This window comes from Leuciscus leuciscus (genome assembly GCF_965113295.1).
Source record: "Leuciscus leuciscus genome assembly, chromosome: 24".
NCBI classification, from domain to species: domain Eukaryota; kingdom Metazoa; phylum Chordata; class Actinopteri; order Cypriniformes; family Leuciscidae; genus Leuciscus; species Leuciscus leuciscus.
This window is the reverse complement of record NC_138723.1, coordinates 5,886,340-5,901,302: the sequence shown is the minus strand read 5'-3', so window position 1 is coordinate 5,901,302 and position 14,963 is coordinate 5,886,340. Positions and strand designations below refer to the sequence as shown.

At 36.4% G+C, this 14,963-nt stretch overlaps 1 protein-coding gene across 4 annotated transcripts in view; it reads left to right on the top strand.

The window, feature by feature from the left end:
- Positions 1–14,963, top strand: part of palm2akap2 (PALM2 and AKAP2 fusion) — a 246,809-nt gene that overhangs the window by 162,648 nt on the left and 69,198 nt on the right. For all 4 annotated transcript variants that reach the window (XM_082157648.1, XM_082157646.1, XM_082157647.1 and 1 more), the window contains 2 exons: positions 7,507–7,587; positions 12,915–13,045. In XM_082157648.1, coding sequence (XP_082013774.1) covers positions 7,507–7,587; positions 12,915–13,045 — 212 coding nt within the window. The remainder of the gene's footprint in view (positions 1–7,506; positions 7,588–12,914; positions 13,046–14,963) is intronic.

Below are 14,963 nucleotides of genomic sequence, written 5' to 3'. Positions count from 1 at the left end.
CACAGGCTATTCATCTGCAGCATGGGGGCGTGAGTGAGAAAGTCACACACTTGTGGACACTTGTTGCATTTTTACGTAATTCACAACTAAATTGTGCTATTTCGTCGACAAGCTGGAAGTTCTTCCACACAGTTGAATTTGAAACTGTCATTTTCTGTTACACATGTAAATTTCACTATGATACAAGAGGCAGACATAAGTTTGAGTGCCACCAATACTCACTGATCTGAGCCAATCACGACGTCCTGTTGAAAAAGATACACAAAGTCATAAAAACAAAAGTATTGATTCAGACTAGACAGAATTGAGGAACTGCAATCTTTACAACTGCATTTATTTATTTATTTTTAAGATTAGGAGTAACACTTTATTTTGATGGTCCTTTTTGAACACTCTACTAACTATAAGTAACTTTGCAACTACATGTGAACGAACTCTTATTAGAGTATTAGTAGACAGTCTGCTTAATATCTGCTAACTCCTCAACATAAATTTTTTTGCAACTACATCAACTTATTCTACTAACCCAAACCCTACCAGTCTACTAATACTCTACTATCACTATAATGAGAGTCAGTAGACATGCAAATTCACTGTGTTGTCTAACAGAAGCACAATATATGGACCTTTTTGCCTGCAACATTTTGCTAATGTGACCGCATCTTTAAACTGTATAATTGATGTTGTTGAGTGATTTTGCTTTTCTTATTTTAGTATTGGTTATAGATCAATATTGTTTTTTGTAACACTTTGACCTTCATTATTGTATATTTCATTATCAGTTAATGTTTACCACAAATGTTATCCTTAATGTGAGGCATCCAGTGTGTAGTGTAAGATGTTGTGCTCAGAATGCTTTATTAATGCAGATCAGGTTTGTCCAGATTAAAAACACACACATTTCTGTCTACTTTAAATAATGGACTGCAGACCTTCATATTGATGTCAGGGAATTTTTCAAGAAATCACCACTGCCATAAGCATCCATTACATGCGTTTGGCTGAAATTATTTAGTTTTGGAATACATGTTGATTAAACGCAGTGACTTGTGGTTTAATTGGCATGCAAAAGATGCAAAGCATGTTAATAAGGTCAGTTAAAGAATGTTATTAGCAGTATTATACTTGTTAAGACTGTATGATCTATCTAATGCCTTAAAAGTTAATGATGAATTTGAGTCATGAATCATAACTTTAATCTTTAAGATCATAATTTCAAGATGTTGCATATACACTATGACTACACTAGTATAAAGTGGCGTTTGACTGATTTGGATGCTGATAAAAAGTACAAAGACTTGGCTCAGGTGCTTCCCTGGAAATAACAACATAGAGAATGAAGGTTTTTTGGAAATGCTTCCAGAAGAAAGAGAGATTCAATAAAGCAGTTCCTACAGTTTTTAACAGAGTTTCATTTGCCAAGTCTACAGACTCATCCAAACTCATGAAAAAAGACACTTTTTTACGTGGTAGAAATTTCATATGAATTTGTACGATGTGATTCGTTCAGAAACATGAGATTTTCAGAAATAAAGTACACTGTAAAAAAATTCTAACCCTCCTAAATCAAAAATTTCAAGTGACCGATAACATCTAAATTTTTCAATTGGCCCAAGTGAAATTCTTGTTGCAATAGTCTGTTAACATTGGCTCAATGAGAAATAATACGTCAGACTAATTGAAAAATTTAGATGTTATCGGTCACTTGAAATTTTTGACTTGGGGATGTAATTTTTTTTTACAGTGTATAAGCATGAAGGTCCACCTCTAAACCTAATGGAGTTGAAGCAGATCATACGGAAATGAAGAGATGAGATTGTATAATTCATATGAATTAGCAACCAATTCTCCAAATTGTAAAATAATTTAGAATTGTTATGAAATGCGTTGAAAGACACATGCACTGTTTGAAAGTGAATGCTAAAATATCTTCATAATCCTGAGATCTTCATAATCCTACTATTAATGAGGGAAAAAAGGTGACATAATTTACAAATATTATTGTGGTATTCCTTATGAAGTGTCATCACTCCATCACTTCACATGAGTTTCGTAATAACTGCCGAAAACCAATAACACAAAGAACTTCTTGAAGACTTCCTTTCCCAAAGTGCTTTCTGGGAAAATGATGTCCAATCTATTTTTGTCTGTCCTCTGGGACAAGCGCTTGACTCTTGCTAAAGAGCCATCATCAGTAAAGACATTTTTGGTAGAAAAGCGACACAAAGAATACAAGTGATATAGCTTACACAATTAGTTTGTCTTTGTTATAGAGCATTTCGATCAGAAATGTCAGCATTGCTTGCACTGGAGGCGTCAGTTGTAGGAGTCAACAGAGACACACACTGTGGCGGCTCGGGTCATTGGTCACACACAATAGAGGAAATGGACCGTTTCTTGACCTCAGGGAAAGTTTTCAAGTCGTGTCCATCGGCTTCTAGTTCACAGCATCCCATCTGGCATACTTCTCCAGTGTGTACTTCTCTGGTAGTGAGCCAGTAGGCGTACTTGTATGACAGTACGTGTTAGCAAATAATTTATTTTCAAGTGGAAACATCTAGTAAAAATCATTAGCCTAAAATAAATTATCTTTAAAATGCATTACCTTAAAATGCATTAAAATCATATTTCCCAGCTTAATATGCAGAAACAACTACAAGTAAAGCAGTAATTAGTTTACTTGCAAGTTTAGTGCAGTACTGTCTGTTTGCCCAACCAAATACAAAAGGTTGTACTGAATGTCAGCTTGCTTATTTTGCTCAATATAAGGATTTATTAAGTCCACGTCATGCAATCTAGAACTCTGCTTCTAACCACAGGTCGAGAGCTGTCGTTCCAACCACACAACTCTGCGATGCTGTTTGTGAATGTTTGTTGGAACGATGGTTTCGGGAAACACGGACTCGTTGAACTATGCTGATAACGATGGAACTTGCGAACATAGTTGGCCAACGATGCTTTTGGGAAACGCACCCCTGGTTGGTACACAGAATTTCAGAGTCAGTGTCAAATAGTTTAAGCTTTTATCATATTTCATCAACCTTATCTTTTTCCTTTCTTTCTTTCTTTATTTTATTTTTACTACTTTTCGTTTTAGTTGACTAAAGTTTGGCCAATTTACTTTGTCAATGAAAACATTAGTCATATTTTAGTCACATTAAGTAACATTAAATAATGGTTAAACTTTTAATCACGGTTAATTTGTTCCAAATGATATTTGCAATTACTGATCAGAATTGTTGTCGTTGTCAAAATTATTGCACTTTCATGTTTCACAAATTAAGAGAATCTTACCTCATAGACATGCTTAATTTTAGTGTGATTTATTATATTTATCATATAAATCATCACACTTTCTACATCGAGTCAATGGTAAAGTTTCTCTCAAAGAGCTAAAACAGTGAAATTCCTAATATTAATTCCAATGATTCCAAATAAATGTTTCATGATCACACTTTATATTACAGGTGATCATAACTTAGCCATTTGATACATTTTACTTATTAAAAGTGCACATGTTGGTGTATTGTAATTACATTTAAAGTATTTGCATTTAGTTAGGGGCCAAGCGCCGAAGGTGAGTAGGCATCTATTGTATCCTTTGGCGTTCTTATTATTCTTCCGTTTCTTCTTTCCCTCTGTAAGTCTATGGCAGCTCATAGAATCGTTTGCGAGAATGTTATGAAATTTGGCACACAGATAGAGGACAGTCTGAGCTGTCAACAGAGCAAATTTGGAGTCACTAACTCAATCCCTCTAGCGCCACCAACTGTCCAAATTTGTACTCCCGTTTATGCTAATAACTTTTGAACGGTAAGGGCTAGAAACTAAATTTGAACCAGATCATCTTAAGACCTTGCTGATAAAAAGTCATGGAATTCAAGTCGATTTGTCATACAGTTCTCGAATAACTCGTGAACGAATTCAATGAAATGCCCGCCAAAATGAATGTGAGGCTTTATCTCTGCAACGCTTTTGCATATTCTGACCAAACTTGGTGTGTGTTATGACAACCATGACCTGAGTCTGTCTGCACAGTTTCGGGCGAAGTGCCACCTAGTGGTCAGGAGATATGAAAAATGGCTATTTTTGCTTATAACTTCTGAACACTTTGCCCAGATTTGCCTTTGTCATACGATACCCGATTTCCCCATATCGGCCATTTTAGGCATTGGCCATCTTGAATTTTGTTGAAAAATGCTATATTTTACGAAAGCAGTGGTGTATCGTTACAAAACTCGGTATGTGTCTTCAGCACCATGCCCTGACAGTACTCAAAAAGTTTTCGGGGCAGCGCCACCTTAAGGTCAAAGTTATAATGAAATTTCCAAAAATTCTGATAACATTTGAATAAACCATAACTCAAACTCACTAGAACGTTGTCAAAATCATCCCTGTTTACAGGGATCAGCCAAAATGATTAAAAACGCTGTATTATTAACGGCAGTCACTGGCGCAGTCACTGAACTCTAGTTTGTTGCACACAATCAAGGAGGGGGCTATATTTATCAAATGGGAATGTGGCCTGTGTTTGAGAACATGGCCAAGATTTTCACCCTCTGAACTTGGACTCAGATATAGTGATTTCCAGTTGTTTTTGTTAAGCTTTGGATCTCTGGGAATCTCTTATATTTTGTCTGTAGCAAAAGAAAAGCTAATCAACTCAAGAAAGGCCCTGGAGTGTTTGGTCTTTGAGGCTTGATGCCATCCGTCAGGATGGAGGGGGTGGCTTCAGTAATGCCATGCAGATGTTTTCCATTTGAGCTGGGAAACAAATCTTCATTGTTTGGGTCTCACCAGCCCAACAGGCTCAACGTCACAACTGAGCATTTTTATTACCTGTTTTCATACTCAACTCACATACCGAATTCTTTACAGATGCTACGGTCTGTCTGGAAATTAGCCTCCACATGAGTGATATTTCAGGATGATTGGGTCACAGATTACGTGTCCGAGGAGCGTCTCTTGCTGCTGGCCTATTTCTGTATGTTACTCTGAGCTCTGGTATGTGTCAGCATTCTTGGTGTGAAATAGATCTGGCTTCAGTATTCTCTCCAGATGAGAGGGACGTGGAGTGTCGTGCCAGTCTGTAGGGCATGTAACCGGTGACGAACCCACTGCCGGTGTAATTACAGCCCTGCGCTCACATGAGAAATTGCTTGCATAGATTCCGAGTTTAAGTTGTTGTGATGCACATTAAATAATCATCTGCGTTTATAAAGGACACAACCACGATATTCAAAATCTCATAGAAATATCAACAAGAAATTAGCTTGGCATTTTCCATCTGTTTTGAGGTTTATTGTCACTGTTTTGTTTCTACATTTACACATTAAATGTATTCATTTAGCCAACACTTTGAAGAGTGTTGATTTGATCATTTTTTTCAGTTGTGTGTTACCTGGAAATCAAACCCTCTATCCTACAAACAGTGTTGGGCAGGTTACTCTACTTACATGTACTTACAATTTATTTACCTGAGAAAGTACTGGGTAATAAGGTAACCACATGGGTTAAGGTTAGGGTCAGAGTTAGTACCTAGTTATTACAGAGTTATAATTACTGTAATAAGTACATAGTATGTACATGGGGAACTGGACTGTAAAATAAAGCACAACCATTAGCTACTAATTACATCTTCAACAGTGGGATTAGATTACTATACTAAAAAGTATTGCATTAGTTGTTCATTTCTAAATCCCATATTAACCTCGACCAGTTGAACAATACAAGGATAAACATGAAACAGCTCTTTTAATTCTTTCAAATAAATAATATAAAATTGTATAAATTATTCTTGAACATTACCCAAAGTATTTATAGGGAGAAAGTTACATTAAAAACAGAAATGTTAACATAACACATTACATTTTGATGTTATATCCACTATTGTTGCAATTACATTAGAAGTAACTGTAATTCAATTACAGAAAAATTAAGAGTAATCCCTTACTTTATTTTTGAATGAGAAAAGTAATTAAATGATAGTAATTAATTACGTAGTAATGCATTACCCAACACTGCCTACAAAGCATATGCAGACATCATTATAAAAATATATTAACATTACATATGTTGTTCTAAAAAATAATTCATATAAGATTTGAAGTTTATGCTTAGTTCAAGTCATAGTGTGTGCACAATATGTACATGAATACCAACCACTACAAATTAAATCACCCATTTGATGGGTTATTTTGCAGAAAGGTAAATGCAAGTCATATAAGTGCAAACTTTAGCAATCTTTCACATAATCCATTCAATTACTCTGCAGTAGAAGGTAATCAGGTCTTTCCCCTTATTTTTTCCTTCTCAACATGTCAAAATCAGGGATTATGTTTCAGTTTTTTTAAAAGAGGACATGAAAATCCTTGTAAGCCATTTCCAGTAGCTTTCGTGTAAAATCCAGTGGCACCCTTCACTGACGGATATGTAAGGGTCCGTTTTTAGAGGCACATTTGTTCACATCTGGATAACATATCAGTTTTCCCTCTGTGGAGAGCGCATACTTCCTGCAGCAGTGCTCTGCGCTGGAATGTGCTCGTGAAATGGTGTCGAAGACAGCCAAGATATTTGAACTCGCTAAAGAACCTGAATAACCTACATATGTGGCTCGGCTTTCCTCTACGCTCATGTAAAGTGAATAAGAAGTAGATAACCTGCAGAGAGGAATGTAAAAAACTTGTGGAGTTCAGGTTATGATGTGATAAGTCATGTTTTCAACCAAACTTTCACGGTGCTTGCCATGTTAAACAACCTTAACAATTATTTTGGTCCCTTTGCAACTCATTGGAAAATGACTTCCTGTTTTAATCATTTGTCATTCACAGTGAAACAGCTGCTGAAGTATTTAGCTGTGAATAGCTCAAAACTTGCCTTAGCAAATATCACAAACAAAGCTCAAACATCTTTATTTCTAAAAGAAACCCTGAAGATGCTTTTAGATGGGATTATCTTGATGTGATGCAAAAATACTTGTCAAACAAGCTTCTATTAAAGTCCCCCTGTTGTGAAAATCAAACTTTTAATGTTGTTTATGGTGTTTTTAATATGCCTATATTTTAAAATGTCTCGAAAACACGGTTTGAAATCTCTGGTGTTTCTGACATCACAAACTACCTTGTAACCAATCAGATCAACGTGTGATCGTCAACGAGTGGTTCTCTGAGCTGAGTGAGTGAGTGGAGGCGGGGCTCATTTGCATATTCGTATAACCGCATATACTAAATGAGGCAAGGGTGTCGAGTTACATTCAAGATATTTTAAGGCTTGAACAATTTTTTTTCAAGGAAAAACTTTTAAATATGTCATTTTGGTGACCAAAGATGAGGTTTAAGGCTACAGGGGGACTTTAATGCATTAAAATGGATTGAAACTCACTGCATGCACTAATAAGCTACATTTATTCACTCTTATTGTCACACAAAATGTATTATTTCTGATTTAAAATCTTTTAAATTACAATACTCTCAGTAGTTTAACACAATATTTCTAATATATTTTCAGGAAAAACGGAAAAGACAAGCCGAGATAGAGGACAAAAGAAGACAACTCGATGAACTTGTTCTACAACTTCAACATTTCAAGGTAAAAAAAAAACTCTTTATATCATCTCTAAAAGTTTAAGTACAGCAAATGAATAAATGAAATGCCAGCGTTTAATATATTTTCCTACATGTTTACATATCAATGCATTGCTATCTCAAAAAGTTGTCTTATAGGTTAATTTCAATGTGGACCATTTGTCCACTCAAGTCCATTTGACATCAAGGCTTTGGCTCATGTACTTGTTTGAAGTGGTTTTCTGAATTTGAGTGTGCTTGAAACTTGCATAAATGAAGCTTCTGCTGATGCCATAACATTTGCATCTTTGTATCTCTGGGCAGTATAACACATTTATCATAATTGCTTGACTCAGAATATGAATATAAGACATATAAGAAGAATATAAGATTGTGTCTCTTGCAGCAGACAAATGCAAATGTCAATGATCAGTAGCACCGTTTCCATCCCATGTGTTCAAAATCGTCACTTCCTGGGAAATTGGAGCAAAATATCCTGAACACAATAAACGCTGTCATGCTCTCTTGCATTCGGGTGCGGATGCCTGGTTTATCGTATCCCTATCAGTATGTGTGCATCATTAATGTAGATAGTAGCATTAGCTGTTAGCTAGGTAACGATTCAGCTGAAGATAATGCCAAAGACACAGTACCACCATAACACCATCCATATGCATTTTTATGCACATTTTGGGATTAAAAAAAAACACTGAACAGAAACGCAGAGATTCGCATAAATTCTAAACATCTGCACAAAAAACATGCGCTCTATTGAGGTGGATACTGTTTTTTATCCGACAAGAAGACAAGCACAAACGATGATGGAAACACTTTTACTGAATAAATCCCTCACGCAAACAAAGTCATGTGACCTTGCCTCAACAGATCATGTGATCAGAAAATGGCCGAGATCGAAAGGTACTGCATGTTTGGATGGACGATGAGGTCAGAACATTCTTGAAAATAGTTTTGTAAAACATCAACAAAATGCACAGATTTTCCAAGAACTGTGAGTTGAGATGATCCTTGAAGGATATAAGGGGAGGATATGGAATTAAATTTGGTTTTGAAATCTTAGAGAAGTCATTTCTCTCTTTTTCTCTCTCTACTGGAGTCTGAGTCAGGCCAACATGTCCGACTCTATAACATTTGAGTGTGTTATCAGATAGCCAGAGGTTTGCCTCATTTACAGAGAATTGCTCTGTACTGTTATCACCCGAATTTTATGGCGGTTAGTTTATACAAATCAACCTCAGTTTAAAGTCACTCATGAAAGAGATTTTGTCTAGGACTCAGGAGAGAAGGACCTGAGGGAAAAGAAACAAAGATCTGATAATGCTCTACTGTGAGACTTTTATAAAGACCGCAGAGAGACTACAAGATAACAGTAATAGCTTATTGTGAATGTGTTTCATGAAGAACATGAAGAACACAACCGCTAACAAGCCCTGACAATTATAGCTAATCACATGCGCAAATTCTGGGTGATCTTGAAAATGAAATGAAAAGGAAGAGAATGTTTCTTCAAAGAGCTGAATTCAAAGTGAAGAGTTTGACTGAGAAAGAGAAGCACATCCAGGAAGGGAGATGTTTGTTTAGCAGTGGGTGTAAGTAAGTTCTCATCGGAAAGTACAGATGCAGCGACTGTGATGAATGTCGAGATTTTGTGAGAGCCATCCGAATGATTTGTTTCTCAGTTTATTTTCTCATAGAAGGTTAAAATGCTATGTGAAATTATAAACATAAAGACAAAAAAAAATGTATGCTGTGCAGATACTAAACAAACATTCATTAAAAATATATATAATTATTTACTTCTTTTTTTTTAAATACAGTGTGCAGTCGGGTTCCAGAAGTAACGATCCCTTTAATTATAGAGTAATGGTTTAAAAACAGGCCTCATATGCTGTATAAATAAAATCTTAATTTAATGTCTTTAAATTAATAGCTTTATATTTCTCTTTTTTTTTTTTTCTTCTTTTTTTTTTTGTTAGTTCACAAATTTTGTAGTTTCTGTTAAGGACGTTGTACCATTTTTGTTGATGTGATTTACCTCGTAGCTGATTGGTTCCTGGCTTATAACTCTTTACAGAAGACTTTTTTTTTGAAATGCCCATACTATGCTAAAGGGCATAACAAATAAAGTTATTGTCTCCCAAAAAAATAATGGATTTTGAACTGCCTGAAACTAGTCATCAGTTATCCCAGTCTTCCTGCTCTAACCTATTTAGGTTTGTAGGAAATTTGCATAATGCCAACCTGTGATCTTCATTGGCGCTCTGCAAACGACGTCTACTTTGACCTTCAAAAAACACTGTAATTGTAGCTGAGACTGAGTTTGGTTCTTTCACTGAACCAACTAATAGTCTTTGTACCAATTGCAACCGAAAGGTTGCTATTTTACTTTGAAGATGTATTAGTCCATGCATTCAGCAAGTATTCGGTTCTGTGGGACCCAATGCTATTTATCCCAAAAGAAATCCTCTAAAATCACCTGGATTGAACAGATGTGAGGGAGGATCAATACATGCAAACCTGTGCCATAATGAAGAAGCAACTAAGTATTTATAATTAAAATACACCCTCTGTATGATATCTTTGGAATTAAACATCTCCATTTATCCAGGCAACCTTTAACTTTTTCAATGACTTTTTCAATGACTTCTTCAATTTTTCCCAATCCCAATCATCACCAAGATACACTCCTAAGTATTTAAAACCTAATTTCCCCCAACCTAAACCTTCAGGAGGATCTGGTTTCCCACCTGTGCATTTACCTAATAATAATATTTCACTTTTACTCCAGTTTACACTCGCAGAAGATAAACCTTTAAAAGTTTTAAGTAAACTTAACAAAAACCTGTATGTCACTTTGCCTGCCAATCATGATTATAACATTATCGGCATAAGCTGACAATATAAGATTATTTTTACAGTTTGGCAAGCGTATACCATGAAGTTTGACCCTTATTTGTTGTAAAAGTGGTTCTGTTGCCAAAGAGCACCGCTGCCTAACATCTCTATGAGCTTTAAATGGAGCAAATAAACCACCGTTCACATTTAATAACTTTAAGATTATTTATAACATTTTGACAAAACCCAAAGGCCTCTAAAACTCTCCACAAATAGCAATGCTCAACATGGTCAAATTGTTTCTTCCAGAAAAGGTTTGTAATGACCGGCTGACCATACATTATCACGCTTATTAAACGACTTACCAAATAAATTATTATACAGTTATTATATATACATACATGCATATTATACAGTTTATATATTCTTTATATATTTGATGGCAGAATGCCACAATTGGCCAATCACAATCAATTATCCCAGAGAGCCATGTAATAAAACATAATACAGCTTTACACAAGCAAACCTTTAAGAATATAATGCGATTGTCAAGTTTGTCAAGATTGTCATGCGATTGGAAGATATTTAGAAGAATATCAGTAACCAGACAGTTTCTGGTACCATTGACTTCCATAGTATATATTTTTTCCTACTATGGAAGTCAACCAGAAACTGTCTGGTTACTGATATTCTTCTAAATATCTTCCTTTCTGTTCAGCAGAAGAAAGAAATTCATACAGGTTTGAAACAACATGAGGGTGAGTATATGATGACAGAATTTTCATTTTAAAGTGGAGTATCCCTTTAAATAAAAAAAATTGTGTTTAAGCACAATGATTTGAACGCTACTTTAGAAGCGCTGCCTTGAATCTTTGAATCAGAACATGTGGGTAGACTTGAAATCTAAGCCTGCATACCTTCAGCAGCTTGTGAAACAGTCCTGAGCGTTCCTGAGTTCCTGTGGTTGACCTTCCTGGAGGTGATGACGAGGAGAAAGAGGTCCTGAGAGACCTCATCGCTCACATAGCTAGAGTCAGTTCAACCACAGCTGGTTACTTCCTTAACAGCTGCGCATGTTGGACAGGTTTTAAATGTATTCAAGTTTACATAAGAATGTCGCAACACAAGACATTTATATTCTGAACTTAAACGTCAAACAATGCACATAAAAAGAGTTTTATTTTGGTAAACCACAGTCCACACAATAATGAGCTGACTAAAGCATGAACTAAAATCCTGTTTTAGATTCAGCTGGTATATTTAGGCTGCAGTCACCCAGCAGCAGTGCTGTTTAGTGCTAAATACGGTTTACGGTGTGGTGTTGATGAGTGTTGCTGTCTTCTCCAAAGGCTTCAACCAAACATTTGGTCAGAAGGTCTCCCAAGGCCATCCAAACCATTTTGTCAGACTTTGTCAGCTTTTTGTCAAAGCTGTTTCTTTTTCAGCAGGGCACTGGTTAATTATGAATTGTTGGATGAACTTGCACCTCACTTGGACTCATTCATTAGATTATGTTACTCTTCTAGTGTTGGGTATGTTGCCATCTTTGATGCACATTTTAGTGCAGTCAAGACAATTCAAGTCAACTTCATTTATATAGCGCTCTTTACAATACAGATAGTTTCAAAGCAGCTTTACAGTGATAATAGGAAATGAATGCAACAAAGATTGTTTTGGCAGTACAGCAGATCTAGACGAATGCCGTTGTCTCGCTTAAGTACGGTTTTGAATTATTCATTTCTATTGTAAAAAATAATTACTTATTAACTTAGAGACACGTAAAAGCTTTTAAAACATCAGGAGTGGGGTAGAACTGATGAATTATGTCAAACAAAATAAAATGTGAAAATATCTTGAGCTTGTGATTTAGTCATTTAACCAAAAAAAACCTCTGACTTTGGGACGATGGAAACGGAAGTACAAAAATGCTTGTTTCCAGGTGTTTGGACTAATTTCTGCTGAACTCTATTGTCACTATAGACGGTTTTCTACCATTGGGCCGAACGGTTCTAAGAACGGTAAGGAACGGTTCCTGTTATATACAGTATCCACTTGAGCTTGGTTTGGTTCAGCACGCCACAATTACAAACAATTCTCAGCCCAGAATTATCATCACGGCTGGATAACCTTGCTGGACCATGCTGGTATTGTGCGTGTAGTGATGTCACCGTTCAGGATTGATCACTTCCCTGTTGCCTGGTTACCCGTTTCGGTTTCACTTTATTTTGATGGTCCCTTTAACACATTCTGTTGTCTAGAAGTAACATTGCACCTACATGTCTACTAACTCTCATTAGAGTATTAGTAGAGTTAGAGTATTAGTAGACTGGTAGGGTTCGGGTTAGAATAAGTTGACATGTTGTTGCAAAGTTACTTATAGTCAACAGAATGTTCAAAAGGGACCATCAAAATAAAGTGTTACCCCAGTTTCTCTGTAGCCAAGCGTGATCCCAACTGATCTAGATCAATAACCTGATCAGAACCTGTTTTTCCTTTCAGTCCAAAGCCATGAGGGAGAGATGGCTCCTGCAAGGGTCACCAGCGGTGCCACAAGATGAAGAGGAAGTTCGTAGGAAACAGGTTGAGCAAGATGAACTTCACGTCAAAACACTAGAACATACCATTCACAGGTACAATAACGCTTTTCTGATTATTCAGTATTTACGGGACACTTTTCACTAATCAAATCTTAATAAATAAGTGATGTTTGTTTGGGTTATATGTTTACTTCCTGTGACTGCAACCACTGTCCCAAACACTGGAGTCATTTCCTCCAGACTTCAGTGGGATGTGTATTTCTGCTCAGCTTTGCTTTTAATTATAAGAACTTCAAAGCTGCTCTCTTTAAGCTCATCTGGTAGATGCATTTGAAGCTCTGCAGATGCCAATTTAAGGTTCCTCATATGGGACGCATTGCCAAACCAATGTGCATTTCAGTTGATTGCTCTGTAGCTGTATTATTTTTGAAAATCACTCATTGCTGTTGCTTCGAAAACAAGATGTTATGACTTCATGACGTGCTAGAAAACCACCTAAATTGTGGTAGGACTGTTGCATGTGAAACTACATGGCTGTGGTGTATAGGTTAATCATTATGACATGCTTGAATCTAATCACAAACAAAACTGGAACGCATTTGGAATTTGATTTACAATCTAATAAGAAGATATGCAAAAACAAGAAACAGATGCACATATAACCATATACTAATAAAATAGCTTTCCATGACTGTTCATAAAATGCACATTCTTTTCCATTCATTTGGTGCGGGAGTTCCCATGGCTAAGGCTCTGGAACAGTAAATAATTGAACAATAAATGTTAGAGCATTTGAATATTCCAACATAACTGCTGTGAAAATTGGTGCTCTTGGAAAATATGTTGGCTTAATTGAGGTTTACTGTATTAGCATGTGTTTTTTTATTATTAAAGACGGCCTGGGGGGTCTTTTGATTTCTCTCATAATATGTTAAAAGGCTGAAGTTGAATGTCTTAACTAAGGCCTCTGAATGTTTGATGAAACCAGCAGGAGCAAGTCTAACCCAAAGATTATCTCAAGAGTTTGAAATGGTATTTGAGGGCTTGCTGGTTTTCTAGTTTTGATGGAATCAATTGTTATTCAGATATTTCAAGTGAGTTGTGTGGGAGTGTTTGGAAGATGTTTGGATGTTTGAAAAACTCATATTACATAAGTAATGTGCTACCTTTTGGTCCTCAGAGGTGATTATGTAATCAGTTAGTTTGTGATTGAAGTGGATGATGCTCTTACGCCCTATTTGACAGTAATGAACAACATCATCGAGTTGACTGCGGATTTGCCCTTCCGTGATGTCATCCATGGAAAGTTGACGTACAGTCCATTGTTTTGATTTTATTAAATCTCTGGGGCGGGCGTCCTCTCTGCACAGGATGTCACCTTAGAATGTCTGTTAGGGATGTTGAATTTTCCCCAAAGTAAACACAGTGGTGTCATACAGTATCTAAAATTAATTTGCATCAGTTATGACACAGGCAAAGTAGAAAGGTGGGATCTTAACAGTTTATGATGTTGGCCTTAAAATGGGTCATTCTACTAAGGAACTATTATACTGGTTTTGTTTTTTATTGGGGGGGGGGGGGTGTAACAAGGGGGTGTTTCCAAACGAACTCTGCTGTGGTTCGACTGAAATATGAACGAACACGGACCAAAACATCTAAACGAACCAAAAGATGTCACAAGATGCGCCCCTAAAAAGGACAGAATGCTCAAGCATACCTGTTTCTCATCATAGTCACGATTAGTACAGTACAGGCGTCAGAACCACGTCTCCACGCAGCAGATCTTCGTTTGTGTGTGTGATGGAGGAATTCCTGCTGCTGTTTGTCTCCTTTACACACTTCATAAGCTCTTCACGAGTTCTCAGCTGCTCATAATACCGTTATGTATACAAGCATGTACAAGCGCATTTAGCCCAGAACACAGCATTGTTTTGGATGTTCAGTACTTTACATATCAGTCAGACTGAGTTGGTGGTTGTAAGAAGCCGTTTGGGATAGTTAAAGTTTGACT